The 27,457-nt window shown below is 52.6% G+C and overlaps 3 protein-coding genes across 6 annotated transcripts; all 3 read right to left on the bottom strand.

The window, feature by feature from the left end:
* Nucleotides 1-553: 553 nt before the first annotated feature.
* On the bottom strand, nucleotides 554-3,006 carry LOC308061269 (uncharacterized protein; the record flags this gene model as incomplete). The annotated part of the gene is made up of 3 exons (XM_080380986.1): nucleotides 2,954-3,006; nucleotides 1,493-1,763; nucleotides 554-633 (listed from the first exon to the last, which is right to left on the bottom strand). Exons 1-3 carry the CDS (start codon nucleotides 2,987-2,989, stop codon nucleotides 554-556), a joined length of 387 nt encoding a protein of 128 aa, XP_080237112.1. The 5' UTR covers nucleotides 2,990-3,006.
* Nucleotides 3,007-7,772: 4,766 nt separating this feature from the next.
* LOC308064075 (uncharacterized protein) lies at nucleotides 7,773-15,966 on the bottom strand. Of its 2 annotated transcripts, XM_080387968.1 has the most exons (4): nucleotides 10,112-15,966; nucleotides 9,510-9,783; nucleotides 8,844-8,922; nucleotides 7,773-8,483 (listed from the first exon to the last, which is right to left on the bottom strand). In XM_080387968.1, the coding sequence occupies exons 1-4, from the start codon at nucleotides 10,179-10,181 to the stop codon at nucleotides 8,427-8,429; spliced, it is 480 nt and encodes a 159-aa protein (XP_080244094.1). In that variant the 5' UTR covers nucleotides 10,182-15,966; the 3' UTR covers nucleotides 7,773-8,426. The 2 variants fall into 2 exon arrangements, 1 of the variants encoding a protein (XP_080244094.1); XR_013928196.1 differs by having other exon boundaries at nucleotides 7,773-8,922; nucleotides 9,510-14,141; nucleotides 14,215-15,966.
* Nucleotides 15,967-18,906: 2,940 nt separating this feature from the next.
* Nucleotides 18,907-26,266, bottom strand: LOC308061720 (uncharacterized protein). Of its 3 annotated transcripts, none has more exons than XM_080382088.1 (5): nucleotides 25,217-26,266; nucleotides 21,241-24,026; nucleotides 20,639-20,912; nucleotides 19,973-20,051; nucleotides 18,907-19,617 (listed from the first exon to the last, which is right to left on the bottom strand). In XM_080382088.1, the coding sequence occupies exons 2-5, from the start codon at nucleotides 21,308-21,310 to the stop codon at nucleotides 19,561-19,563; spliced, it is 480 nt and encodes a 159-aa protein (XP_080238214.1). In that variant the 5' UTR covers nucleotides 21,311-24,026; nucleotides 25,217-26,266; the 3' UTR covers nucleotides 18,907-19,560. The 3 variants fall into 3 exon arrangements, with proteins under 3 accessions (XP_080238214.1, XP_080238215.1, XP_080238213.1); XM_080382089.1 differs by lacking the exon at nucleotides 25,217-26,266 and having other exon boundaries at nucleotides 21,241-22,896; nucleotides 23,756-25,090; XM_080382087.1 differs by lacking the exon at nucleotides 25,217-26,266 and having other exon boundaries at nucleotides 21,241-25,090.
* Between the last annotated feature and the right edge of the window lie 1,191 nt (nucleotides 26,267-27,457).

Raw genomic sequence — 27,457 nt, 5'->3', positions numbered from 1 at the left:
AGGACTGTCTCTTCCGCGGGCACCCCCCTCCCCGACTCTGCTCTTTAGGTGTACGGAAGCATTAAAGCACCAAGCGGTCTAGTTGGTACCTGTCCAGTGTTCTTGAACAGCAGTAACAGCTTCAGCAGCACCAAGACCTGGTGTTCTTTCCATAGCAGAAATACCAGGCAGCAATATCGAGAAGCGTCTGAATCCCCTGCTGAGCGCTGCGCGGCACTCAGCACTTCATAAACCCACCGCTCCTCGCTTAGGCTGAGCTCCCGATAGAGTCACGTCCTTAACCTTTCTCTCTCTCTCTCTTCACATCTACCCTGCGAGACATTCCTCCATCTCCTAGATGGACAGCCTGCGTTGCCTCCTTCCCCTCTTACCTACACAGGTTACACGCCTCTGCTCCTCTCCCACCTGAGCTGTGAGACACACATGCTGGTTTTAACATCACTCGGATGTGCAAGGCAAACATTTCTGTTGCAAACTAAACTACAGGCCCTGGAGTTGCACGTTACAAGAGCTTTCAAAATCATTATTTGTCAGTAGGTAATACAAGAAAATACTAAACCTCGTGATCCATCCGCTCGTAGATAGGGTACCGCAAGCCACAACTTTGACACGGCAGGGTGACGGGCTCATCATCTGCAAAGCAAAGCAGAGTTACATCCCCTACCAGAGAGAAGTCTGGCGCAGTTGGATCCCTACGCAACAGGCTGCTGTTCTGTGTCACAGGACGGCAACCTGAGCACACGTTAAGGCAACAGTTACTCTAGTCACACTTGCTGAATTCATTCCACATCAGCAAATCCACGCCATCCAGCGTGAGAGTAGTGTTTTGGGGTCCAAGATAGAGCCAGCGGTCTGCTAAAAAAGCCCACGACTGCCTCCAATAAATCCTTTAGCACCATTTCTCCTTCCACAACCAGCTGACGCTTCATGTCTGCCCCGCTGATAAGAGTCTCAGCGATGTCCGGGACGTCACTGCAGAAATGCGCAGTGCTACAGGCGTGACCCCACATCCAGATCTTACCTACCCTGCTGCTTAACCGAGGAGGAGCGCAGCTGCCGCACAAACCCAGGCAGAATGTGCCACGAGCAAACAACTCCCGCTTTCGTTGCGAAGCTCGATACTTTGAGACAAAAGAATCGGCAGTGGCCTGGGCTCTCACCCCAGGGACCTCAGCAGTCCTCTGTGTAGCTGGCTTATACCTTTGCAGTTCTGTTCCACGGGAAAATCAGCCCGCTCCCAGTGGCTCTGGAGCTGTCATTACCCAGCGTTTTCCCAGAAAGAGTTACAAACCCTTACGCTTGGATCGGCTGCCAAATGTCCAATATGAAGCTGGTTATTACTCATCTCTGCACCTCACCTCGCTTCTGATTTCTTTGTGCTGCTGAAACATTGCTTCTGCTAATGTCCTTAAGGGATGTCCCCCTACACAGCTGCTATAAATCTGCTTTTCTAGCCCCTTGGGCATTCCCCACAGTGGCCCAGCGCAGTTACCTGTTCCTGATTCTCTTCCACTGTGCCGGAGGTCTTGCAAATGTGCATCCTCATCCTCAAAGCCAGACGGTGCACTTCCTTGGGTTTGTACCCCCACTAGCCCGCAGACGCGAGGATGTTCTTTCAGGTCTCGCACCAGTATGTAGCGGTGGCAGTTTTCGCATTCCTCCGTCCGTGTGCTGCAGTAAAGTTCATGGTCAACCATGGCTCTCAAAGGCAGCTGTATTTCGCAGTAAGGGCAGAGGACAAGTCGCAGAAGGCACACAAACGCCTGGAAAAAAGAACGAGGGATTCTTCTTCACATATGGAAGAGTGAGGCAAAGGTGGAGGGAGGTTCCCCGTTTGCTGAAGAGCTGAGCGGTCCTTTCTTTCTTTAGCCAGATCTAAAGCTACGCTAAAGGATAGCCTGGAGTAGGATAGCACGTGAGAAATGTGAAGACCAGCAGGCTGTGTAACCTGTGTAGTCATAAACACGCCAGCTGAAGCACTCCGAAGACTCAGGACATTCCTTTAAAACCTGTCATACTTGGACAGCAGATTCCTTCCCACTGTGCTTCTTGAAGATAGCTTTCAGGGACAGTCTCAAAACCCAGTCCTGATCCCATTGCACTGAGCACTGCTAGAAAAACTTCTCCGTGTGTGTTCTGCGAGGGAACAGATTTACAGCTCACTTACTACTCGGCAAGAATTGCTTGCCTATGTCCTTCACCCGCGACTGAATGACAGGGAAGTTGCCCTTCCAGAGGGGTTACAGAGAGATGAAAGCCCTGTTAGAATAGCAGATGCTGCAAGAATACGTCATCATTTGCTTTACAGGCAAAACTAGAACCACTACGCACAAACGTGCGGGATGAAGTGCTTCCAGGGGTTTGACCTGGTCATATCTTCACCGTTTGAAAATCCTTTGTTTGTCAGCAATAAGCAGACTTAGGTGGCACTTGCAGAGCTGTCTGCAAGGGGGGCCCATAGGAAGGGAAGGGGCTGACATTGATTACAAGATTGCCTGTGACGGCAGCCAACTGGAGTCAGAAACTGAAAAAATCCCTGTTGATTTTACAAACTCTTTTCAAAGTCTGTTGGACATCATGACTTATTAAAATGCACATGACCACTGCAGCAGTCAGAAATGCGTCATGTGAAAGGAACGGAAGAAGTGGAGTTCATCATATTCTGTGTTTCTGAAACAGCGCACCATTTTTCATCCTCATCACTAACAAGGACAAAATCACCAATTATCGCAGATAACCCTTGGATATGAAGACTTGAGCAGGCTCCACTGCTTGAAGGCAGTTTCCAACCACCTTCTCTCAGAGGGTGTGAATTTAGGGCTCGATAAAAAGGGTGCCTCAATCACAATTTGGAGTCCGGCTCCTGGCTGACAGAAAGGCTCTGGAATCGGTGCTTGGAAATACCATCGAGTAGCTTCAAAACATCTCCTAACATCAATAGATGTTCACCAACCTTGTGGTCCTCCAAGTGTTGTTTTTCCATCTTCATCCCACACTCGCAGGTAACCTACAATAAACAGACCTCATGAGATTAATTGCCACAGAGGACAGCAGTTTTAGAGCAGGAATGCGTTTCTCACCTCCACGTGCTCAGATGCAAAATGGTTCTTCATTTCCGATTTTGGGATGTAAACCTCGCAGTACTGGCACGCTGCAAGAAATCTGCTGCAGTGGACTTCATGAATCGTGAAATTAGAGGCAGGAATATCCTTGTTGCTATGAGAAACATCGCAGAGGTTACTTTGCAGAAAATAACACTGACCACAGTTGCAAGCAGTTTTTCACAGCACAAAAATCCTAAGAAAGCTTTTGATGAATTCATGGTTTAGAGAACCGAGTAACTAAAGAGCAAGGCAAGCCCAGCCAGGCCTCCACATTCCTTCATAGGTGGGATATTAACGCCTATAGCATGCAAAGGTCACAGTGTTCACACTACATGGAGATAAAATCAAGGGGGATGGATTTCATTATGAGAAAGGCAAATTTTGCAGCATAAACAAGTTATCACCAGGTTCAAGGTGATGAACTAATTAATAAGCTCATCCGTGAAGATCAGAGTTTCTTCCTGAAACTAACCGGGCTATGAGAGGTCGAACAGTGCTCTGCTCGGAAAAACTACAGAACAGACCCTCTTGGGCCAGATTTGCTCAGTGAATGATAGCAGCAGCCATCTTACTCTGGAGCCAAAACTGCCCCGCTCACCCCCTTCCCAAAAAAGACTCATTTTCCTGTCTGGAGGACAAGGCAAGGCTTACAAACAGAGAAGATCCAAAAAGAACTGAGGCACTCTGAGCTTCGCCCTTGTTCCTGCCTCAGGCAGGTAGCATCCTTTCTAGACGATGCTCCCCAGACTAAAGCACAACCCAGAACACCAACATTAGTTCTATAACCTATTGTGCCTTCCCATGTCACCAAGGAGAAAACCAGCAGAGCCGTTCAGTTTTCTCCTTGGCCAGATCCCAAGCAGGCAACAGCCCGGCAAAGCAGCAAAGTCCAACAGCAGCATCTCAACTGCACGTACACAGCTGCTTGCAAACCAGCCGGGCTGATGCTGCCAGAAACTGCTTGGAGTCCCACGTCCCTTTGGGAAAAAAAAGGGAATGTCTGTAGTTGCTTGTACTCAGGAGGTAACTTCTGAGCTGGCATCGCTGTCGGCGAATGTATTACCGACACTGGTGTGGCTGGGAAAAGGGAAGCGTCATCAGAGAGAAACAGGAGGTGCCTCCTGGTTCTGTTTTCAACATCCCGGCTTCTGCCAGATGCTGAACCGGAACTTGGAACCATGGAGTTCACGTGTGCCTCGCTGAAAACCAAGTCTTTGTTTCTACCAAATACTTTGGTTCCTGCCTACGTGCTCAAGTCAGAAACTTGAGTCAAGGCTGAGCAGGTTGTCAGGCCCTGACACTGCAGAACCACGTGCCAGCCGCTTGTAATGAAGGGGGCATGTTCGTTAGTGAGCTGCCCCTCCCAGCCCGTGGCAGCATGTCAAGGGGATACGTATGGATGTGTGTGCAGCGATGGCTCCCGGAGACCCCTGGCAGCCTCCGCTGCATGCCTTACCAGTGACCGCACCGCAGCGTTGCCGCCTGGTTATCGGCGGCCGAGGGCATGGCTGTGTCCTGGGACGGAGAGCCGGGTTCCTCCTGCTGCCTCGGCCCCGGGCCTCCCTGGCGGGGGGCAGGTGTGTAGGGAGGAAGATGGTGAGGGAGGTGGGTGTGTAGGGGGGAAGGAAGATGGGGAGGGGGGTGGGTGGGTGGGTGGGCAGGTGGCTAGGGACGTGGGTAGGTGAGCAGAGAGCTCAGGAGAGGGCTGCGCTCTCAGCACTGCAGGGAAAGCGGCTGCGGCAGTGCGAGGGGCCTGGCACGGCGCAGCACGGGCAGAACTGCACCCCGCTCCCGGCTGCGGGCGCTCCCAGCTCTGTGGGGACGGGTCCAGCCCAACAACGCACCCAACAATCCACCCAACAACGCACCCAACAATCGACCCAACAATCCACGCAACAATCGACCCGCGCTCCCCAGCGCCGTGGCAACGGGCGGTGGCACGCGGCCAGGCCCCGCCCCCTTTCCCGGCCGGGACCCGCCCCCTTCCCTTCCACGGCCAGGCTCCGCCCCGCCGACGCGCTCGGCCCCGCCCCACTGCTCCTGGCGGTGCTTCAGCACTGCCCCTGGGCCAGCCCGGCCGGCGGCTGCGCAATGCGGTTCCGCGCTCTCCTCATTGCGGCTGGAGCAGGGCACGAGGGCTCTTACGCGCTCTCCTTTTTGTCCTGGATCTCTGCCCTTGCAGGTGGGAGAACAAGGACGTGTACGCAACAGCGATCCGCAGCTTGAGGGTGCGTGAGCCGCAGACTCCGGCGTGCATGACTGCAGTGCGTGCTGGCCTTGGGTCCATCATTCCCCTGCAGCTCCAGACTATGCTGAGCCCTCTAGAGATGGAGCTGAGGACGTGCGGGCTTCCCTACATTAACCTGGAGTTCCTCGAGGTGAGGAGAACTGCAAACCTGAAGATCAAATGTGAGGAAGAGAGAAAAGCCTACACAAGTGTGTATATTCTTGTTCTGTCAGCGAATGGTGAAAAAAAAATCAATGTGTGCGCAACAGTTGTAGAGCTAGTTGTTGGCATCCAGAGCCTGCAGCTCCTGTGCTTAGGAAAGCTGTGTTATTACCTGTCTGTCGCGTACTGCCCTTTCCAAGAGCCGGATACATGTCAGAAGAATATTTACTCTTGAAACTTGTCCATCTCCTGGTAGAAGCGTATCTGTAGCTGAGAAATGACTCGGAGTAAGCGCAAACACACGCGGAGCTGACAGAGACCAAGGGGAAAACTAAGCAGAAGGCGCGGCTGGGAGCCGCTTTGTGACCGTCTGGGATGCGTGTTCCCAGGCAAGTGCCACAGGGAAGCGTGAAGGAGGTCGGTGGAAGTTTGTGGCGCTGGTGTTGCTGCCAGCAATGCGCTTGGGGTTTGTTCCTGGGCCGTGGATGGCGCGTTTGGTTTGGGTTTCACGCCCCCGTTCCAAGGCCTCGGAGCCTTGGGTGGACTCGCTCCCAGGGGCCGGAGACTGGGAATGCCGGTGTTCTCCAAGGCCGGGAGTACGGCTGTGAGTCAGAAAATGCTGCTAATGTCCGTCTTCTCCTTCCAGAGAGCACGTCCGAGTGGAACATATCTGCGTCTTGGCCCTGAAAGGCGTGCTGCAAAGTTACTTGATACATATTTATTACAATTAATTATTTGTGATTACAAATAACACAGACTTTGTATCGATGCTGTTTATACCTCGCTGTGTAAATGAAGCTTCTTATCCTGCAGAAATGTCACACCGGTAAATACCCTTCACCGGCTGGTTTTCTCAGAGGGATGGTCTGAGCCCTGCAAGAGGAGGAGCTCGGGGGTGGGGGCGGCACTGGCTTTTTGTTTCTTTGGTTGGTTGGGTTTTTTTAATGCCACTAGAATGGAAGTGCTGCAGCGGTTTGCCTGGAGCTCAAATGGCCTTTTAATTAAAGCTTTTCTAATCATCATGACTTCCTTGTGCTCTAAATCACTTGACGTTGTCTGTAACAGGCTTGTTTGTCAAAGCAGAGATTGGTTTGTGATTTTATTTTTTTTTACAACTATCTATTCATTCAGAATGTAAAATTACACTACACAATGGCAGAACTCTGGAGCTGGGTATTAGTTCTGGCTTGGTGTGTGTCCGTCTCGGTACCGTTCGCAGCATTAACCTGTTAAGTGCTCTTGGCCATGGAGTGTAACTTGCATAAAGGAGATTCTTAACATCCCTTGAGATGTATCGTGTCCTTCTTTGGGGCTGGAAAGAATTAACTCCTGGGCTGCTGCAGCTGCGTTGGTGCAGGGCAACGGAGCTGCTGGAAACAACGCTGCAGACTGTCTGGCCTCCAGCAGGTGGGGAGCTCCGGACACCCCTCTGCAGCACGCGGCTCCGGGGGGCCTCACTCCGCTCGAGACTGACTGGCACAAGGGGCTCAAATCTCAGGGGGTCAGAAACACTGCGTCAGGGAGTATTCAAAGAGCCGTCATAGAATTTAGCGTGCATTTTACGCCCCAGCTCACGCCGTCAGTGCAGAATCTACACTGCAAACCTATGGCTCTGTGTATTGCCATCGCTGTGCTCCTGCCTTGTCTAACTTGGCTCCTGTCAATTAACAATGAGTCAGAACGTGCTCTGAAGGCAATAAAGCACTTTTCTGTCTCTTGGGGCTTCTTAGCTCACTCTGTTAACATCCTGGTTGGGTTTTTCTCCAGAAGGAGCTGATAACATCCTCTGATTTATACTTCCCAACTGGTCTTTTGTTAGCCTGGTTAGTCAGGGAAAATCAACCTATCAGAGGAGGGAGTCCCGCCATTAAGTGGGTTGAATTTCATCCTATATATCTGAGTCAGAGTTTCTCAAGGGTAAAGGGCACGAGACCCTTCAGAATCCCTTAACCTCAAGCTGATAGCACACTGAACAGACAGATGCCATTTTTTGACATTAGCCTTCTATATTCCGTATGTCATATGGGATTGCACCATGTTTGGAGAAAACATTTAACTCTATTTAGAATGTAAACTTTTGAATACTATATCAGTCTATGCTACTAAGAAATGTCCCCCAAGGAAGCCCCAGCTCAGAGCTTACCCCCGGCTGCCACCATCCCCCTGTCTGTGTCCTGGGCATGCAGGTGACCCCTGAACACATGCGGCGGAGGCGCAGACCCCCATTCCCTGTGAGACGCCAGAAGATGTGCTGTGCTGGGCCCAGGGGGGACGCAACGCCGGGCTCCAGGGAGGGGTCCAGCTGCCAGGGCTGTGAGGGTGCCCTGGCACCATCCCGGCACCTTCCCACTGGCCTCCATCCCACATCCCGCTGCGCCTTGGGCGTGCTCCAGCCGCTGGCCAAGGAGCCTGGCCTCCCGCAGGCAGGGGGCTCTGGATGCCCCTCTGCGGCACGCAGCTCCGGGGGGGCCTCACTCCACTCGAGACTGGCTGGCACAAGGGGCTGAAATTTCAGGGGGTCACAAACACTGCGTCAGGGGGTATTGCAAAGAGCTCGCCAGAAACACAGCCCAGGGGGGTTTCAAGGTCACGGTGGGGGCCGCTAGTGTGGGGTGCTACTGGTATAGATCATAGGAGTGAAAACCTGTAGTATACTTGAACACCCTAAAAGTACCTATATATATCGTGATCACTGCCTGTAGCCGCCTATGCCTATAGCCAGCTGTAACTACAACTGCCTATAACTATCTAAATTTGTAGAAACTCAGTGACATGGCAGTATAGGAATTCTCCTGCGCAAAAATAAATAATTTATTTGTAAATGACAATATCTGTAGAAATTCAATGACATGGCAACATAGTAATTTTCTTATGCTAAAAGAAATGACTTCTACTGCATGGAATTAGTCCGCAGAGGGCCGAACGTGGCTTTATCAGTTGCTGGGTCCGTTCCCCTGTGGCTGCGAAGCTGCCTGGCTCCTGGTCATCAGCTAAAGGGAAAGGGAAAAAGAACAAGTGAAAATGCTGTTTGCAAAGAGTCCCTGAGTGGAAGCCACTGATAAGAGCCTCGCTGGTGCAGGAAGGGCTGTAACATCAGCTCATGCCCCTGAACAAAGCGCCGTGAGGAGCAGCAGGGCAGGCGCTGCCCTCTCCTCCCAGCAAGCCCCGCTCAGGATGAGCCCAGCGTGCAGCGAGCCCACAGCGCGTCAGCCCTCAGCGCTTCATGCCGCCCGTGCACCAGCAGAGCCCAGCGCTGCCCACCGAGCGCTCCGCAACGGAGGCGTCCCGTAGCGCACCCGACGCGGGAGCGACGCCACGCGCTCTGCTCTGCTCTGCGCTGGCTGCCTCACCTCTGGATCCGGCGCCTGCAGCTGCATGGAGCAGCCCGTGTGCTGTGTCCTGAGGCTGCTTTCTCCTTCGCTGCTGGTGCTGTCAAGGATGGAGAGGGATGCTTTCAGAGGAAGCCAGCCCACCCACGTCAGCGCTCTCACTGCTAACTGAGCACAGGTCCTTCACACCAGGGAGACTTTGCGGGGGCTGGGAGGAAGCTTCTCCTGAGCCCTGACCCACTTCTTTTGGAGCAGAACCACCAGATTGTACTCAAAGAGCAGAGAGGAAAGCTCAGGTGAGAGCGCTGCCTTGGACAGGGACCAAGGCGCTCTGCGACACTGTCTCCCAGGGACCCTTTTGCCCGTTCTACTTGGCTATAAAAGTCTACGTTTGCTGTTTGACACGCGGAGAAGCACCAGCCGCGTTACATGGAGTGACACCCTTTCAGCTGCAAGCACACACGAGGGCACCCGGGTTTGCAGCGCAAGGGGACAGGGCGGAGGACTGGAATGCATTTGTCACTGCCGCCGCTGCTGGGTCGCTGCCGCCTGAAGACGCGAGTGCGCCAGGCTGAGGCTGCGCCCCTGCTCCCAGCAGAGCAAAACTTGTTCCTGCAGTGCCGCCGGCCCCTCACCCTTCGGGGCAGCCCCGGCGTGGCTGCCTGGAACGGAAGGCAGAGGTGTTACCTTGGCTGGCTCGGAGAATATCTCGACGGGCCGGACGTGAAGGGTTCCGAGCGGGAGCACTTGGCAGGCCTCTGAGGGGACGGTGACGCACCTGCACGTTCACAGGCCCCTCTCTTCCTCGCTCTGCCCCTCTTGCCAGCCGCCTTCTTCCTGGCCTTCCCTCGTGAGGTGGGAGCGGGCAGCTGTGCATTCCCGCCGGCTGCCGTTTTCCTTGGTCTCCTCGGCAGCCGGGCCTCTTCTGCAGGAGGTCCAGGCTCCTTCTTCATGCAGCGACCTGTGCGCCAAGGAGAAACATCTCCTCAGATGACACAAACACAGCGCTTCACAGGAACAGTCAATGCAGCCGGAGAGATTCAAGACCGTTCAGGTAACACAAGTAGAGCCAACTGCCATTCCAGCAGCATACAGCTTTGCAACCAAGATCTTTGAGGATACTGAGTTCTAAGGATTTCATCTTTCTTGCATAAAATGGTGGAGGATCGAAGATTTGTAAATTTTGGAGGCAGAACAGGGTAACAACATCTAGTGAGCTTGGAACACACCCAGTGTTCCTGCAACGTAAAGGAAAACCGTGCGTGTGTAAGTGTGTGTTTTGCCCATACCTTGGCACTTGCTTCGTGTCCAGGGTGGCTCTGCTGATTCTTGTCTCTGCCTCTTGGCCTTAGGAGGCATGGAGTCCTCAGCTGCTGGGCGCAGCACACAGACGAGCTAAAACAAAACAGATGTCTGACTCTTTCCATGACAGTTTATTCAGACTTATTCCCATAAAAGCACTGCAGAGCATCCCCCCTCAGCAAGGTGAAGGTTAGCAGGGAACTGTTTGTTCGGAAGAGGTAGGTATCGTTTGCTGACACGTGCATTTGCTCTTAGCCAGAGCTTAGGAAGAATGACTGGCTATCACAGGACCTGAGCAAAACTGGACCTGGCAGCATGAGCCGGTCCTGCTGAAGAGAACCACCCCGTAGCTGGGGCCTTGCCGCCAGCCAGCCAACAACCCTACCTGCTCCTGTTCGTGCTTGTGCCTCTCACACCTACACATGACCCTGCAAAGCCAGGGCCAAGCATGGGGAAAGCAGCCCTAGAGTCCTGTCAGGGTAGCTCTGATCAGGTTCCTGATATTGGCCTGCTATGAGTGGCATCTTAAAAACCAAATGCAAAACAAAAATCAGTTTAACAGTGATTTCCAAGTCATGCTGCCCACAGAAGTGCCCCTCTTGGCTATCCTTGTTATAACGTCATGTTTTCCTGCCGGTTGATTGCATCGAGGAATAACAAAAGGAGACGACAGAAACCCACAAAACAAAAATAGGAACTAGAAAGGAAAGCATCTGTTATCTTTGTGAGATAAAGTCGTCTTCCACCAGCCAGCTGCCATAGGAGGTGGATGGGACTTGTCCTTCCTGTCAGCACGACCATTTAACACGTGATAAGCTATGAAATTTTGTCAGATCTCATTTCTATTCATATTGACTTTACTATCACCTAGGACAGGAAAGGCCCAGAAGAACCAACCGGCAAAACACAACGTCACTAGTTAGGACTGTAAGAATGCAAAAGAGCCGTGAAAGAGAAAATGAGCGAGCTTAGCGTTTTCCTAACTTCTCTGTCCTAGCAGCGAAGCCCAGAGGACTGTCTCTTCCGCGGGCACCCCCCTCCCCGACTCTGCTCTTTAGGTGTACGGAAGCATTAAAGCACCGAGCGGTCTAGTTGGTACCTGTCCAGTGTTCTTGAACAGCAGTAACAGCTTCAGCAGCACCAAGACCTGGTGTTCTTTCCATAGCAGAAATACCAGGCAGCAATATCGAGAAGCGTCTGAATCCCCTGCTGAGCGCTGCGCGGCACTCAGCACTTCATAAACCCACCGCTCCTCGCTTAGGCTGAGCTCCCGATAGAGTCACGTCCTTAACCTTTCTCTCTCTCTCTCTTCACATCTACCCTGCGAGACATTCCTCCATCTCCTAGATGGACAGCCTGCGTTGCCTCCTTCCCCTCTTACCTACACAGGTTACACGCCTCTGCTCCTCTCCCACCTGAGCTGTGAGACACACATGCTGGTTTTAACATCACTCGGATGTGCAAGGCAAACATTTCTGTTGCAAACTAAACTACAGGCCCTGGAGTTGCACGTTACAAGAGCTTTCAAAATCATTATTTGTCAGTAGGTAATACAAGAAAATACTAAACCTCGTGATCCATCCGCTCGTAGATAGGGTACCGCAAGCCACAACTTTGACACGGCAGGGTGACGGGCTCATCATCTGCAAAGCAAAGCAGAGTTACATCCCCTACCAGAGAGAAGTCTGGCGCAGTTGGATCCCTACGCAACAGGCTGCTGTTCTGTGTCACAGGACGGCAACCTGAGCACACGTTAAGGCAACAGTTACTCTAGTCACACTTGCTGAATTCATTCCACATCAGCAAATCCACGCCATCCAGCGTGAGAGTAGTGTTTTGGGGTCCAAGATAGAGCCAGCGGTCTGCTAAAAAAGCCCACGACTGCCTCCAATAAATCCTTTAGCACCATTTCTCCTTCCACAACCAGCTGACGCTTCATGTCTGCCCCGCTGATAAGAGTCTCAGCGATGTCCGGGACGTCACTGCAGAAATGCGCAGTGCTACAGGCGTGACCCCACATCCAGATCTTACCTACCCTGCTGCTTAACCGAGGAGGAGCGCAGCTGCCGCACAAACCCAGGCAGAATGTGCCACGAGCAAACAACTCCCGCTTTCGTTGCGAAGCTCGATACTTTGAGACAAAAGAATCGGCAGTGGCCTGGGCTCTCACCCCAGGGACCTCAGCAGTCCTCTGTGTAGCTGGCTTATACCTTTGCAGTTCTGTTCCACGGGAAAATCAGCCCGCTCCCAGTGGCTCTGGAGCTGTCATTACCCAGCGTTTTCCCAGAAAGAGTTACAAACCCTTACGCTTGGATCGGCTGCCAAATGTCCAATATGAAGCTGGTTATTACTCATCTCTGCACCTCACCTCGCTTCTGATTTCTTTGTGCTGCTGAAACATTGCTTCTGCTAATGTCCTTAAGGGATGTCCCCCTACACAGCTGCTATAAATCTGCTTTTCTAGCCCCTTGGGCATTCCCCACAGTGGCCCAGCGCAGTTACCTGTTCCTGATTCTCTTCCACTGTGCCGGAGGTCTTGCAAATGTGCATCCTCATCCTCAAAGCCAGACGGTGCACTTCCTTGGGTTTGTACCCCCACTAGCCCGCAGACGCGAGGATGTTCTTTCAGGTCTCGCACCAGTATGTAGCGGTGGCAGTTTTCGCATTCCTCCGTCCGTGTGCTGCAGTAAAGTTCATGGTCAACCATGGCTCTCAAAGGCAGCTGTATTTCGCAGTAAGGGCAGAGGACAAGTCGCAGAAGGCACACAAACGCCTGGAAAAAAGAACGAGGGATTCTTCTTCACATATGGAAGAGTGAGGCAAAGGTGGAGGGAGGTTCCCCGTTTGCTGAAGAGCTGAGCGGTCCTTTCTTTCTTTAGCCAGATCTAAAGCTACGCTAAAGGATAGCCTGGAGTAGGATAGCACGTGAGAAATGTGAAGACCAGCAGGCTGTGTAACCTGTGTAGTCATAAACACGCCAGCTGAAGCACTCCGAAGACTCAGGACATTCCTTTAAAACCTGTCATACTTGGACAGCAGATTCCTTCCCACTGTGCTTCTTGAAGATAGCTTTCAGGGACAGTCTCAAAACCCAGTCCTGATCCCATTGCACTGAGCACTGCTAGAAAAACTTCTCCGTGTGTGTTCTGCGAGGGAACAGATTTACAGCTCACTTACTACTCGGCAAGAATTGCTTGCCTATGTCCTTCACCCGCGACTGAATGACAGGGAAGTTGCCCTTCCAGAGGGGTTACAGAGAGATGAAAGCCCTGTTAGAATAGCAGATGCTGCAAGAATACGTCATCATTTGCTTTACAGGCAAAACTAGAACCACTACGCACAAACGTGCGGGATGAAGTGCTTCCAGGGGTTTGACCTGGTCATATCTTCACCGTTTGAAAATCCTTTGTTTGTCAGCAATAAGCAGACTTAGGTGGCACTTGCAGAGCTGTCTGCAAGGGGGGCCCATAGGAAGGGAAGGGGCTGACATTGATTACAAGATTGCCTGTGACGGCAGCCAACTGGAGTCAGAAACTGAAAAAATCCCTGTTGATTTTACAAACTCTTTTCAAAGTCTGTTGGACATCATGACTTATTAAAATGCACATGACCACTGCAGCAGTCAGAAATGCGTCATGTGAAAGGAACGGAAGAAGTGGAGTTCATCATATTCTGTGTTTCTGAAACAGCGCACCATTTTTCATCCTCATCACTAACAAGGACAAAATCACCAATTATCGCAGATAACCCTTGGATATGAAGACTTGAGCAGGCTCCACTGCTTGAAGGCAGTTTCCAACCACCTTCTCTCAGAGGGTGTGAATTTAGGGCTCGATAAAAAGGGTGCCTCAATCACAATTTGGAGTCCGGCTCCTGGCTGACAGAAAGGCTCTGGAATCGGTGCTTGGAGATACCATCGAGTAGCTTCAAAACATCTCCTAACATCAATAGATGTTCACCAGCCTTGTGGTCCTCCAAGTGTTGTTTTTCCATCTTCATCCCACACTCGCAGGTAACCTACAATAAACAGACCTCATGAGATTAATTGCCACAGAGGACAGCAGTTTTAGAGGAGGAATGCGTTTCTCACCTCCACGTGCTCAGATGCAAAATGGTTCTTCATTTCCGATTTTGGGATGTAAACCTCGCAGTACTGGCACGCTGCAAGAAATCTGCTGCAGTGGACTTCATGAATCGTGAAATTAGAGGCAGGAATATCCTTGTTGCTATGAGAAACATCGCAGAGGTTACTTTGCAGAAAATAACACTGACCACAGTTGCAAGCAGTTTTTCACAGCACAAAAATCCTAAGAAAGCTTTTGATGAATTCATGGTTTAGAGAACCGAGTAACTAAAGAGCAAGGCAAGCCCAGCCAGGCCTCCACATTCCTTCATAGGTGGGATATTAACGCCTATAGCATGCAAAGGTCACAGTGTTCACACTACATGGAGATAAAATCAAGGGGGATGGATTTCATTATGAGAAAGGCAAATTTTGCAGCATAAACAAGTTATCACCAGGTTCAAGGTGATGAACTAATTAATAAGCTCATCCGTGAAGATCAGAGTTTCTTCCTGAAACTAACCGGGCTATGAGAGGTCGAACAGTGCTCTGCTCGGAAAAACTACAGAACAGACCCTCTTGGGCCAGATTTGCTCAGTGAATGATAGCAGCAGCCATCTTACTCTGGAGCCAAAACTGCCCCGCTCACCCCCTTCCCAAAAAAGACTCATTTTCCTGTCTGGAGGACAAGGCAAGGCTTACAAACAGAGAAGATCCAAAAAGAACTGAGGCACTCTGAGCTTCGCCCTTGTTCCTGCCTCAGGCAGGTAGCATCCTTTCTAGACGATGCTCCCCAGACTAAAGCACAACCCAGAACACCAACATTAGTTCTATAACCTATTGTGCCTTCCCATGTCACCAAGGAGAAAACCAGCAGAGCCGTTCAGTTTTCTCCTTGGCCAGATCCCAAGCAGGCAACAGCCCGGCAAAGCAGCAAAGTCCAACAGCAGCATCTCAACTGCACGTACACAGCTGCTTGCAAACCAGCCGGGCTGATGCTGCCAGAAACTGCTTGGAGTCCCACGTCCCTTTGGGAAAAAAAAGGGAATGTCTGTAGTTGCTTGTACTCAGGAGGTAACTTCTGAGCTGGCATCGCTGTCGGCGAATGTATTACCGACACTGGTGTGGCTGGGAAAAGGGAAGCGTCATCAGAGAGAAACAGGAGGTGCCTCCTGGTTCTGTTTTCAACATCCCGGCTTCTGCCAGATGCTGAACCGGAACTTGGAACCATGGAGTTCACGTGTGCCTCGCTGAAAACCAAGTCTTTGTTTCTACCAAATACTTTGGTTCCTGCCTACGTGCTCAAGTCAGAAACTTGAGTCAAGGCTGAGCAGGTTGTCAGGCCCTGACACTGCAGAACCACGTGCCAGCCGCTTGTAATGAAGGGGGCATGTTCGTTAGTGAGCTGCCCCTCCCAGCCCGTGGCAGCATGTCAAGGGGATACGTATGGATGTGTGTGCAGCGATGGCTCCCGGAGACCCCTGGCAGCCTCCGCTGCATGCCTTACCAGTGACCGCACCGCAGCGTTGCCGCCTGGTTATCGGCGGCCGAGGGCATGGCTGTGTCCTGGGACGGAGAGCCGGGTTCCTCCTGCTGCCTCGGCCCCGGGCCTCCCTGGCGGGGGGCAGGTGTGTAGGGAGGAAGATGGTGAGGGAGGTGGGTGTGTAGGGGGGAAGGAAGATGGGGAGGGGGGTGGGTGGGTGGGTGGGCAGGTGGCTAGGGACGTGGGTAGGTGAGCAGAGAGCTCAGGAGAGGGCTGCGCTCTCAGCACTGCAGGGAAAGCGGCTGCGGCAGTGCGAGGGGCCTGGCACGGCGCAGCACGGGCAGAACTGCACCCCGCTCCCGGCTGCGGGCGCTCCCAGCTCTGTGGGGACGGGTCCAGCCCAACAACGCACCCAACAATCCACCCAACAACGCACCCAACAATCGACCCAACAATCCACGCAACAATCGACCCGCGCTCCCCAGCGCCGTGGCAACGGGCGGTGGCACGCGGCCAGGCCCCGCCCCCTTTCCCGGCCGGGACCCGCCCCCTTCCCTTCCACGGCCAGGCTCCGCCCCGCCGACGCGCTCGGCCCCGCCCCACTGCTCCTGGCGGTGCTTCAGCACTGCCCCTGGGCCAGCCCGGCCGGCGGCTGCGCAATGCGGTTCCGCGCTCTCCTCATTGCGGCTGGAGCAGGGCACGAGGGCTCTTACGCGCTCTCCTTTTTGTCCTGGATCTCTGCCCTTGCAGGTGGGAGAACAAGGACGTGTACGCAACAGCGATCCGCAGCTTGAGGGTGCGTGAGCCGCAGACTCCGGCGTGCATGACTGCAGTGCGTGCTGGCCTTGGGTCCATCATTCCCCTGCAGCTCCAGACTATGCTGAGCCCTCTAGAGATGGAGCTGAGGACGTGCGGGCTTCCCTACATTAACCTGGAGTTCCTCGAGGTGAGGAGAACTGCAAACCTGAAGATCAAATGTGAGGAAGAGAGAAAAGCCTACACAAGTGTGTATATTCTTGTTCTGTCAGCGAATGGTGAAAAAAAAATCAATGTGTGCGCAACAGTTGTAGAGCTAGTTGTTGGCATCCAGAGCCTGCAGCTCCTGCGCTTAGGAAAGCTGTGTTATTACCTGTCTGTCGCGTACTGCCCTTTCCAAGAGCCGGATACATGTCAGAAGAATATTTACTCTTGAAACTTGTCCATCTCCTGGTAGAAGCGTATCTGTAGCTGAGAAATGACTCGGAGTAAGCGCAAACACACGCGGAGCTGACAGAGACCAAGGGGAAAACTAAGCAGAAGGCGCGGCTGGGAGCCGCTTTGTGACCGTCTGGGATGCGTGTTCCCAGGCAAGTGCCACAGGGAAGCGTGAAGGAGGTCGGTGGAAGTTTGTGGCGCTGGTGTTGCTGCCAGCAATGCGCTTGGGGTTTGTTCCTGGGCCGTGGATGGCGCGTTTGGTTTGGGTTTCACGCCCCCGTTCCAAGGCCTCGGAGCCTTGGGTGGACTCGCTCCCAGGGGCCGGAGACTGGGAATGCCGGTGTTCTCCAAGGCCGGGAGTACGGCTGTGAGTCAGAAAATGCTGCTAATGTCCGTCTTCTCCTTCCAGAGAGCACGTCCGAGTGGAACATATCTGCGTCTTGGCCCTGAAAGGCGTGCTGCAAAGTTACTTGATACATATTTATTACAATTAATTATTTGTGATTACAAATAACACAGACTTTGTATCGATGCTGTTTATACCTCGCTGTGTAAATGAAGCTTCTTATCCTGCAGAAATGTCACACCGGTAAATACCCTTCACCGGCTGGTTTTCTCAGAGGGATGGTCTGAGCCCTGCAAGAGGAGGAGCTCGGGGGTGGGGGCGGCACTGGCTTTTTGTTTCTTTGGTTGGTTGGGTTTTTTTAATGCCACTAGAATGGAAGTGCTGCAGCGGTTTGCCTGGAGCTCAAATGGCCTTTTAATTAAAGCTTTTCTAATCATCATGACTTCCTTGTGCTCTAAATCACTTGACATTGTCTGTAACAGGCTTGTTTGTCAAAGCAGAGATTGGTTTGTGATTTTATTTTTTTTTACAACTATCTATTCATTCAGAATGTAAAATTACACTACACAATGGCAGAACTCTGGAGCTGGGTATTAGTTCTGGCTTGGTGTGTGTCCGTCTCGGTACCGTTCGCAGCATTAACCTGTTAAGTGCTCTTGGCCATGGAGTGTAACTTGCATAAAGGAGATTCTTAACATCCCTTGAGATGTATCGTGTCCTTCTTTGGGGCTGGAAAGAATTAACTCCTGGGCTGCTGCAGCTGCGTTGGTGCAGGGCAACGGAGCTGCTGGAAACAACGCTGCAGACTGTCTGGCCTCCAGCAGGTGGGGAGCTCCGGACACCCCTCTGCAGCACGCGGCTCCGGGGGGCCTCACTCCGCTCGAGACTGACTGGCACAAGGGGCTCAAATCTCAGGGGGTCAGAAACACTGCGTCAGGGAGTATTCAAAGAGCCGTCATAGAATTTAGCGTGCATTTTACGCCCCAGCTCACGCCGTCAGTGCAGAATCTACACTGCAAACCTATGGCTCTGTGTATTGCCATCGCTGTGCTCCTGCCTTGTCTAACTTGGCTCCTGTCAATTAACAATGAGTCAGAACGTGCTCTGAAGGCAATAAAGCACTTTTCTGTCTCTTGGGGCTTCTTAGCTCACTCTGTTAACATCCTGGTTGGGTTTTTCTCCAGAAGGAGCTGATAACATCCTCTGATTTATACTTCCCAACTGGTCTTTTGTTAGCCTGGTTAGTCAGGGAAAATCAACCTATCAGAGGAGGGAGTCCCGCCATTAAGTGGGTTGAATTTCATCCTATATATCTGAGTCAGAGTTTCTCAAGGGTAAAGGGCACGAGACCCTTCAGAATCCCTTAACCTCAAGCTGATAGCACACTGAACAGACAGATGCCATTTTTTGACATTAGCCTTCTATATTCCGTATGTCATATGGGATTGCACCATGTTTGGAGAAAACATTTAACTCTATTTAGAATGTAAACTTTTGAATACTATATCAGTCTATGCTACTAAGAAATGTCCCCCAAGGAAGCCCCAGCTCAGAGCTTACCCCCGGCTGCCACCATCCCCCTGTCTGTGTCCTGGGCATGCAGGTGACCCCTGAACACATGCGGCGGAGGCGCAGACCCCCATTCCCTGTGAGACGCCAGAAGATGTGCTGTGCTGGGCCCAGGGGGGACGCAACGCCGGGCTCCAGGGAGGGGTCCAGCTGCCAGGGCTGTGAGGGTGCCCTGGCACCATCCCGGCACCTTCCCACTGGCCTCCATCCCACATCCCGCTGCGCCTTGGGCGTGCTCCAGCCGCTGGCCAAGGAGCCTGGCCTCCCGCAGGCAGGGGGCTCTGGATGCCCCTCTGCGGCACGCAGCTCCGGGGGGGCCTCACTCCACTCGAGACTGGCTGGCACAAGGGGCTGAAATTTCAGGGGGTCACAAACACTGCGTCAGGGGGTATTGCAAAGAGCTCGCCAGAAACACAGCCCAGGGGGGTTTCAAGGTCACGGTGGGGGCCGCTAGTGTGGGGTGCTACTGGTATAGATCATAGGAGTGAAAACCTGTAGTATACTTGAACACCCTAAAAGTACCTATATATATCGTGATCACTGCCTGTAGCCGCCTATGCCTATAGCCAGCTGTAACTACAACTGCCTATAACTATCTAAATTTGTAGAAACTCAGTGACATGGCAGTATAGGAATTCTCCTGCGCAAAAATAAATAATTTATTTGTAAATGACAATATCTGTAGAAATTCAATGACATGGCAACATAGTAATTTTCTTATGCTAAAAGAAATGACTTCTACTGCATGGAATTAGTCCGCAGAGGGCCGAACGTGGCTTTATCAGTTGCTGGGTCCGTTCCCCTGTGGCTGCGAAGCTGCCTGGCTCCTGGTCATCAGCTAAAGGGAAAGGGAAAAAGAACAAGTGAAAATGCTGTTTGCAAAGAGTCCCCGAGTGGAAGCCACTGATAAGAGCCTCGCTGGTGCAGGAAGGGCTGTAACATCAGCTCATGCCCCTGAACAAAGCGCCGTGAGGAGCAGCAGGGCAGGCGCTGCCCTCTCCTCCCAGCAAGCCCCGCTCAGGATGAGCCCAGCGTGCAGCGAGCCCACAGCGCGTCAGCCCTCAGCGCTTCATGCCGCCCGTGCACCAGCAGAGCCCAGCGCTGCCCACCGAGCGCTCCGCAACGGAGGCGTCCCGTAGCGCACCCGACGCGGGAGCGACGCCACGCGCTCTGCTCTGCGCTGGCTGCCTCACCTCTGGATCCGGCGCCTGCAGCTGCATGGAGCAGCCCGTGTGCTGTGTCCTGAGGCTGCTTTCTCCTTCGCTGCTGGTGCTGTCAAGGATGGAGAGGGATGCTTTCAGAGGAAGCCAGCCCACCCACGTCAGCGCTCTCACTGCTAACTGAGCACAGGTCCTTCACACCAGGGAGACTTTGCGGGGGCTGGGAGGAAGCTTCTCCTGAGCCCTGACCCACTTCTTTTGGAGCAGAACCACCAGATTGTACTCAAAGAGCAGAGAGGAAAGCTCAGGTGAGAGCGCTGCCTTGGACAGGGACCAAGGCGCTCTGCGACACTGTCTCCCAGGGACCCTTTTGCCCGTTCTACTTGGCTATAAAAGTCTACGTTTGCTGTTTGACACGCGGAGAAGCACCAGCCGCGTTACATGGAGTGACACCCTTTCAGCTGCAAGCACACACGAGGGCACCCGGGTTTGCAGCGCAAGGGGACAGGGCGGAGGACTGGAATGCATTTGTCACTGCCGCCGCTGCTGGGTCGCTGCCGCCTGAAGACGCGAGTGCGCCAGGCTGAGGCTGCGCCCCTGCTCCCAGCAGAGCAAAACTTGTTCCTGCAGTGCCGCCGGCCCCTCACCCTTCGGGGCAGCCCCGGCGCGGCTGCCTGGAACGGAAGGCAGAGGTGTTACCTTGGCTGGCTCGGAGAATATCTCGACGGGCCGGACGTGAAGGGTTCCGAGCGGGAGCACTTGGCAGGCCTCTGAGGGGACGGTGACGCACCTGCACGTTCACAGGCCCCTCTCTTCCTCGCTCTGCCCCTCTTGCCAGCCGCCTTCTTCCTGGCCTTCCCTCGTGAGGTGGGAGCGGGCAGCTGTGCATTCCCGCCGGCTGCCGTTTTCCTTGGTCTCCTCGGCAGCCGGGCCTCTTCTGCAGGAGGTCCAGGCTCCTTCTTCATGCAGCGACCTGTGCGCCAAGGAGAAACATCTCCTCAGATGACACAAACACAGCGCTTCACAGGAACAGTCAATGCAGCCGGAGAGATTCAAGACCGTTCAGGTAACACAAGTAGAGCCAACTGCCATTCCAGCAGCATACAGCTTTGCAACCAAGATCTTTGAGGATACTGAGTTCTAAGGATTTCATCTTTCTTGCATAAAATGGTGGAGGATCGAAGATTTGTAAATTTTGGAGGCAGAACAGGGTAACAACATCTAGTGAGCTTGGAACACACCCAGTGTTCCTGCAACGTAAAGGAAAACCGTGCGTGTGTAAGTGTGTGTTTTGCCCATACCTTGGCACTTGCTTCGTGTCCAGGGTGGCTCTGCTGATTCTTGTCTCTGCCTCTTGGCCTTAGGAGGCATGGAGTCCTCAGCTGCTGGGCGCAGCACACAGACGAGCTAAAACAAAACAGATGTCTGACTCTTTCCATGACAGTTTATTCAGACTTATTCCCATAAAAGCACTGCAGAGCATCCCCCCTCAGCAAGGTGAAGGTTAGCAGGGAACTGTTTGTTCGGAAGAGGTAGGTATCGTTTGCTGACACGTGCATTTGCTCTTAGCCAGAGCTTAGGAAGAATGACTGGCTATCACAGGACCTGAGCAAAACTGGACCTGGCAGCATGAGCCGGTCCTGCTGAAGAGAACCACCCCGTAGCTGGGGCCTTGCCGCCAGCCAGCCAACAACCCTACCTGCTCCTGTTCGTGCTTGTGCCTCTCACACCTACACATGACCCTGCAAAGCCAGGGCCAAGCATGGGGAAAGCAGCCCTAGAGTCCTGTCAGGGTAGCTCTGATCAGGTTCCTGATATTGGCCTGCTATGAGTGGCATCTTAAAAACCAAATGCAAAACAAAAATCAGTTTAACAGTGATTTCCAAGTCATGCTGCCCACAGAAGTGCCCCTCTTGGCTATCCTTGTTATAACGTCATGTTTTCCTGCCGGTTGATTGCATCGAGGAATAACAAAAGGAGACGACAGAAACCCACAAAACAAAAATAGGAACTAGAAAGGAAAGCATCTGTTATCTTTGTGAGATAAAGTCGTCTTCCACCAGCCAGCTGCCATAGGAGGTGGATGGGACTTGTCCTTCCTGTCAGCACGACCATTTAACACGTGATAAGCTATGAAATTTTGTCAGATCTCATTTCTATTCATATTGACTTTACTATCACCTAGGACAGGAAAGGCCCAGAAGAACCAACCGGCAAAACACAACGTCACTAGTTAGGACTGTAAGAATGCAAAAGAGCCGTGAAAGAGAAAATGAGCGAGCTTAGCGTTTTCCTAACTTCTCTGTCCTAGCAGCGAAGCCCAGAGGACTGTCTCTTCCGCGGGCACCCCCCTCCCCGACTCTGCTCTTTAGGTGTACGGAAGCATTAAAGCACCAAGCGGTCTAGTTGGTACCTGTCCAGTGTTCTTGAACAGCAGTAACAGCTTCAGCAGCACCAAGACCTGGTGTTCTTTCCATAGCAGAAATACCAGGCAGCAATATCGAGAAGCGTCTGAATCCCCTGCTGAGCGCTGCGCGGCACTCAGCACTTCATAAACCCACCGCTCCTCGCTTAGGCTGAGCTCCCGATAGAGTCACGTCCTTAACCTTTCTCTCTCTCTCTCTTCACATCTACCCTGCGAGACATTCCTCCATCTCCTAGATGGACAGCCTGCGTTGCCTCCTTCCCCTCTTACCTACACAGGTTACACGCCTCTGCTCCTCTCCCACCTGAGCTGTGAGACACACATGCTGGTTTTAACATCACTCGGATGTGCAAGGCAAACATTTCTGTTGCAAACTAAACTACAGGCCCTGGAGTTGCACGTTACAAGAGCTTTCAAAATCATTATTTGTCAGTAGGTAATACAAGAAAATACTAAACCTCGTGATCCATCCGCTCGTAGATAGGGTACCGCAAGCCACAACTTTGACACGGCAGGGTGACGGGCTCATCATCTGCAAAGCAAAGCAGAGTTACATCCCCTACCAGAGAGAAGTCTGGCGCAGTTGGATCCCTACGCAACAGGCTGCTGTTCTGTGTCACAGGACGGCAACCTGAGCACACGTTAAGGCAACAGTTACTCTAGTCACACTTGCTGAATTCATTCCACATCAGCAAATCCACGCCATCCAGCGTGAGAGTAGTGTTTTGGGGTCCAAGATAGAGCCAGCGGTCTGCTAAAAAAGCCCACGACTGCCTCCAATAAATCCTTTAGCACCATTTCTCCTTCCACAACCAGCTGACGCTTCATGTCTGCCCCGCTGATAAGAGTCTCAGCGATGTCCGGGACGTCACTGCAGAAATGCGCAGTGCTACAGGCGTGACCCCACATCCAGATCTTACCTACCCTGCTGCTTAACCGAGGAGGAGCGCAGCTGCCGCACAAACCCAGGCAGAATGTGCCACGAGCAAACAACTCCCGCTTTCGTTGCGAAGCTCGATACTTTGAGACAAAAGAATCGGCAGTGGCCTGGGCTCTCACCCCAGGGACCTCAGCAGTCCTCTGTGTAGCTGGCTTATACCTTTGCAGTTCTGTTCCACGGGAAAATCAGCCCGCTCCCAGTGGCTCTGGAGCTGTCATTACCCAGCGTTTTCCCAGAAAGAGTTACAAACCCTTACGCTTGGATCGGCTGCCAAATGTCCAATATGAAGCTGGTTATTACTCATCTCTGCACCTCACCTCGCTTCTGATTTCTTTGTGCTGCTGAAACATTGCTTCTGCTAATGTCCTTAAGGGATGTCCCCCTACACAGCTGCTATAAATCTGCTTTTCTAGCCCCTTGGGCATTCCCCACAGTGGCCCAGCGCAGTTACCTGTTCCTGATTCTCTTCCACTGTGCCGGAGGTCTTGCAAATGTGCATCCTCATCCTCAAAGCCAGACGGTGCACTTCCTTGGGTTTGTACCCCCACTAGCCCGCAGACGCGAGGATGTTCTTTCAGGTCTCGCACCAGTATGTAGCGGTGGCAGTTTTCGCATTCCTCCGTCCGTGTGCTGCAGTAAAGTTCATGGTCAACCATGGCTCTCAAAGGCAGCTGTATTTCGCAGTAAGGGCAGAGGACAAGTCGCAGAAGGCACACAAACGCCTGGAAAAAAGAACGAGGGATTCTTCTTCACATATGGAAGAGTGAGGCAAAGGTGGAGGGAGGTTCCCCGTTTGCTGAAGAGCTGAGCGGTCCTTTCTTTCTTTAGCCAGATCTAAAGCTACGCTAAAGGATAGCCTGGAGTAGGATAGCACGTGAGAAATGTGAAGACCAGCAGGCTGTGTAACCTGTGTAGTCATAAACACGCCAGCTGAAGCACTCCGAAGACTCAGGACATTCCTTTAAAACCTGTCATACTTGGACAGCAGATTCCTTCCCACTGTGCTTCTTGAAGATAGCTTTCAGGGACAGTCTCAAAACCCAGTCCTGATCCCATTGCACTGAGCACTGCTAGAAAAACTTCTCCGTGTGTGTTCTGCGAGGGAACAGATTTACAGCTCACTTACTACTCGGCAAGAATTGCTTGCCTATGTCCTTCACCCGCGACTGAATGACAGGGAAGTTGCCCTTCCAGAGGGGTTACAGAGAGATGAAAGCCCTGTTAGAATAGCAGATGCTGCAAGAATACGTCATCATTTGCTTTACAGGCAAAACTAGAACCACTACGCACAAACGTGCGGGATGAAGTGCTTCCAGGGGTTTGACCTGGTCATATCTTCACCGTTTGAAAATCCTTTGTTTGTCAGCAATAAGCAGACTTAGGTGGCACTTGCAGAGCTGTCTGCAAGGGGGGCCCATAGGAAGGGAAGGGGCTGACATTGATTACAAGATTGCCTGTGACGGCAGCCAACTGGAGTCAGAAACTGAAAAAATCCCTGTTGATTTTACAAACTCTTTTCAAAGTCTGTTGGACATCATGACTTATTAAAATGCACATGACCACTGCAGCAGTCAGAAATGCGTCATGTGAAAGGAACGGAAGAAGTGGAGTTCATCATATTCTGTGTTTCTGAAACAGCGCACCATTTTTCATCCTCATCACTAACAAGGACAAAATCACCAATTATCGCAGATAACCCTTGGATATGAAGACTTGAGCAGGCTCCACTGCTTGAAGGCAGTTTCCAACCACCTTCTCTCAGAGGGTGTGAATTTAGGGCTCGATAAAAAGGGTGCCTCAGTCACAATTTGGAGTCTGGCTCCTGGCTGACAGAAAGGCTCTGGAATCGGTGCTTGGAAATACCATCGAGTAGCTTCAAAACATCTCCTAACATCAATAGATGTTCACCAACCTTGTGGTCCTCCAAGTGTTGTTTTTCCATCTTCATCCCACACTCGCAGGTAACCTACAATAAACAGACCTCATGAGATTAATTGCCACAGAGGACAGCAGTTTTAGAGGAGGAATGCGTTTCTCACCTCCACGTGCTCAGATGCAAAATGGTTCTTCATTTCCGATTTTGGGATGTAAACCTCGCAGTACTGGCACGCTGCAAGAAATCTGCTGCAGTGGACTTCATGAATCGTGAAATTAGAGGCAGGAATATCCTTGTTGCTATGAGAAACATCGCAGAGGTTACTTTGCAGAAAATAACACTGACCACAGTTGCAAGCAGTTTTTCACAGCACAAAAATCCTAAGAAAGCTTTTGATGAATTCATGGTTTAGAGAACCGAGTAACTAAAGAGCAAGGCAAGCCCAGCCAGGCCTCCACATTCCTTCATAGGTGGGATATTAACGCCTATAGCATGCAAAGGTCACAGTGTTCACACTACATGGAGATAAAATCAAGGGGGATGGATTTCATTATGAGAAAGGCAAATTTTGCAGCATAAACAAGTTATCACCAGGTTCAAGGTGATGAACTAATTAATAAGCTCATCCGTGAAGATCAGAGTTTCTTCCTGAAACTAACCGGGCTATGAGAGGTCGAACAGTGCTCTGCTCGGAAAAACTACAGAACAGACCCTCTTGGGCCAGATTTGCTCAGTGAATGATAGCAGCAGCCATCTTACTCTGGAGCCAAAACTGCCCCGCTCACCCCCTTCCCAAAAAAGACTCATTTTCCTGTCTGGAGGACAAGGCAAGGCTTACAAACAGAGAAGATCCAAAAAGAACTGAGGCACTCTGAGCTTCGCCCTTGTTCCTGCCTCAGGCAGGTAGCATCCTTTCTAGACGATGCTCCCCAGACTAAAGCACAACCCAGAACACCAACATTAGTTCTATAACCTATTGTGCCTTCCCATGTCACCAAGGAGAAAACCAGCAGAGCCGTTCAGTTTTCTCCTTGGCCAGATCCCAAGCAGGCAACAGCCCGGCAAAGCAGCAAAGTCCAACAGCAGCATCTCAACTGCATGTACACAGCTGCTTGCAAACCAGCCGGGCTGATGCTGCCAGAAACTGCTTGGAGTCCCACGTCCCTTTGGGAAAAAAAAGGGAATGTCTGTAGTTGCTTGTACTCAGGAGGTAACTTCTGAGCTGGCATCGCTGTCGGCGAATGTATTACCGACACTGGTGTGGCTGGGAAAAGGGAAGCGTCATCAGAGAGAAACAGGAGGTGCCTCCTGGTTCTGTTTTCAACATCCCGGCTTCTGCCAGATGCTGAACCGGAACTTGGAACCATGGAGTTCACGTGTGCCTCGCTGAAAACCAAGTCTTTGTTTCTACCAAATACTTTGGTTCCTGCCTACGTGCTCAAGTCAGAAACTTGAGTCAAGGCTGAGCAGGTTGTCAGGCCCTGACACTGCAGAACCACGTGCCAGCCGCTTGTAATGAAGGGGGCATGTTCGTTAGTGAGCTGCCCCTCCCAGCCCGTGGCAGCATGTCAAGGGGATACGTATGGATGTGTGTGCAGCGATGGCTCCCGGAGACCCCTGGCAGCCTCCGCTGCATGCCTTACCAGTGACCGCACCGCAGCGTTGCCGCCTGGTTATCGGCGGCCGAGGGCATGGCTGTGTCCTGGGACGGAGAGCCGGGTTCCTCCTGCTGCCTCGGCCCCGGGCCTCCCTGGCGGGGGGCAGGTGTGTAGGGAGGAAGATGGTGAGGGAGGTGGGTGTGTAGGGGGGAAGGAAGATGGGGAGGGGGGTGGGTGGGTGGGTGGGCAGGTGGCTAGGGACGTGGGTAGGTGAGCAGAGAGCTCAGGAGAGGGCTGCGCTCTCAGCACTGCAGGAAAAGCGGCTGCGGCAGTGCGAGGGGCCTGGCGCGGCGCAGCACGGGCAGAACTGCACCCCGCTCCCGGCTGCGGGCGCTCCCAGCTCTGTGGGGACGGGTCCAGCCCAACAACGCACCCAACAATCCACCCAACAACGCACCCAACAATCGACCCAACAATCCACGCAACAATCGACCCGCGCTCCCCAGCGCCGTGGCAACGGGCGGTGGCACGCGGCCAGGCCCCGCCCCCTTTCCCGGCCGGGACCCGCCCCCTTCCCTTCCACGGCCAGGCTCCGCCCTGCCGACGCGCTCGGCCCCGCCCCACTGCTCCTGGCGGTGCTTCAGCACTGCCCCTGGGCCAGCCCGGCCGGCGGCTGCGC

The sequence above is a fragment of the Falco punctatus genome (genome assembly GCF_963210335.1).
Source record: "Falco punctatus genome assembly, chromosome: 1".
In the NCBI taxonomy this organism is placed as follows: Eukaryota; Metazoa; Chordata; class Aves; order Falconiformes; family Falconidae; genus Falco; species Falco punctatus.
The sequence above is the reverse complement of the archived record's forward strand: the minus strand, read 5'-3'. Positions and strand labels throughout refer to the sequence as shown.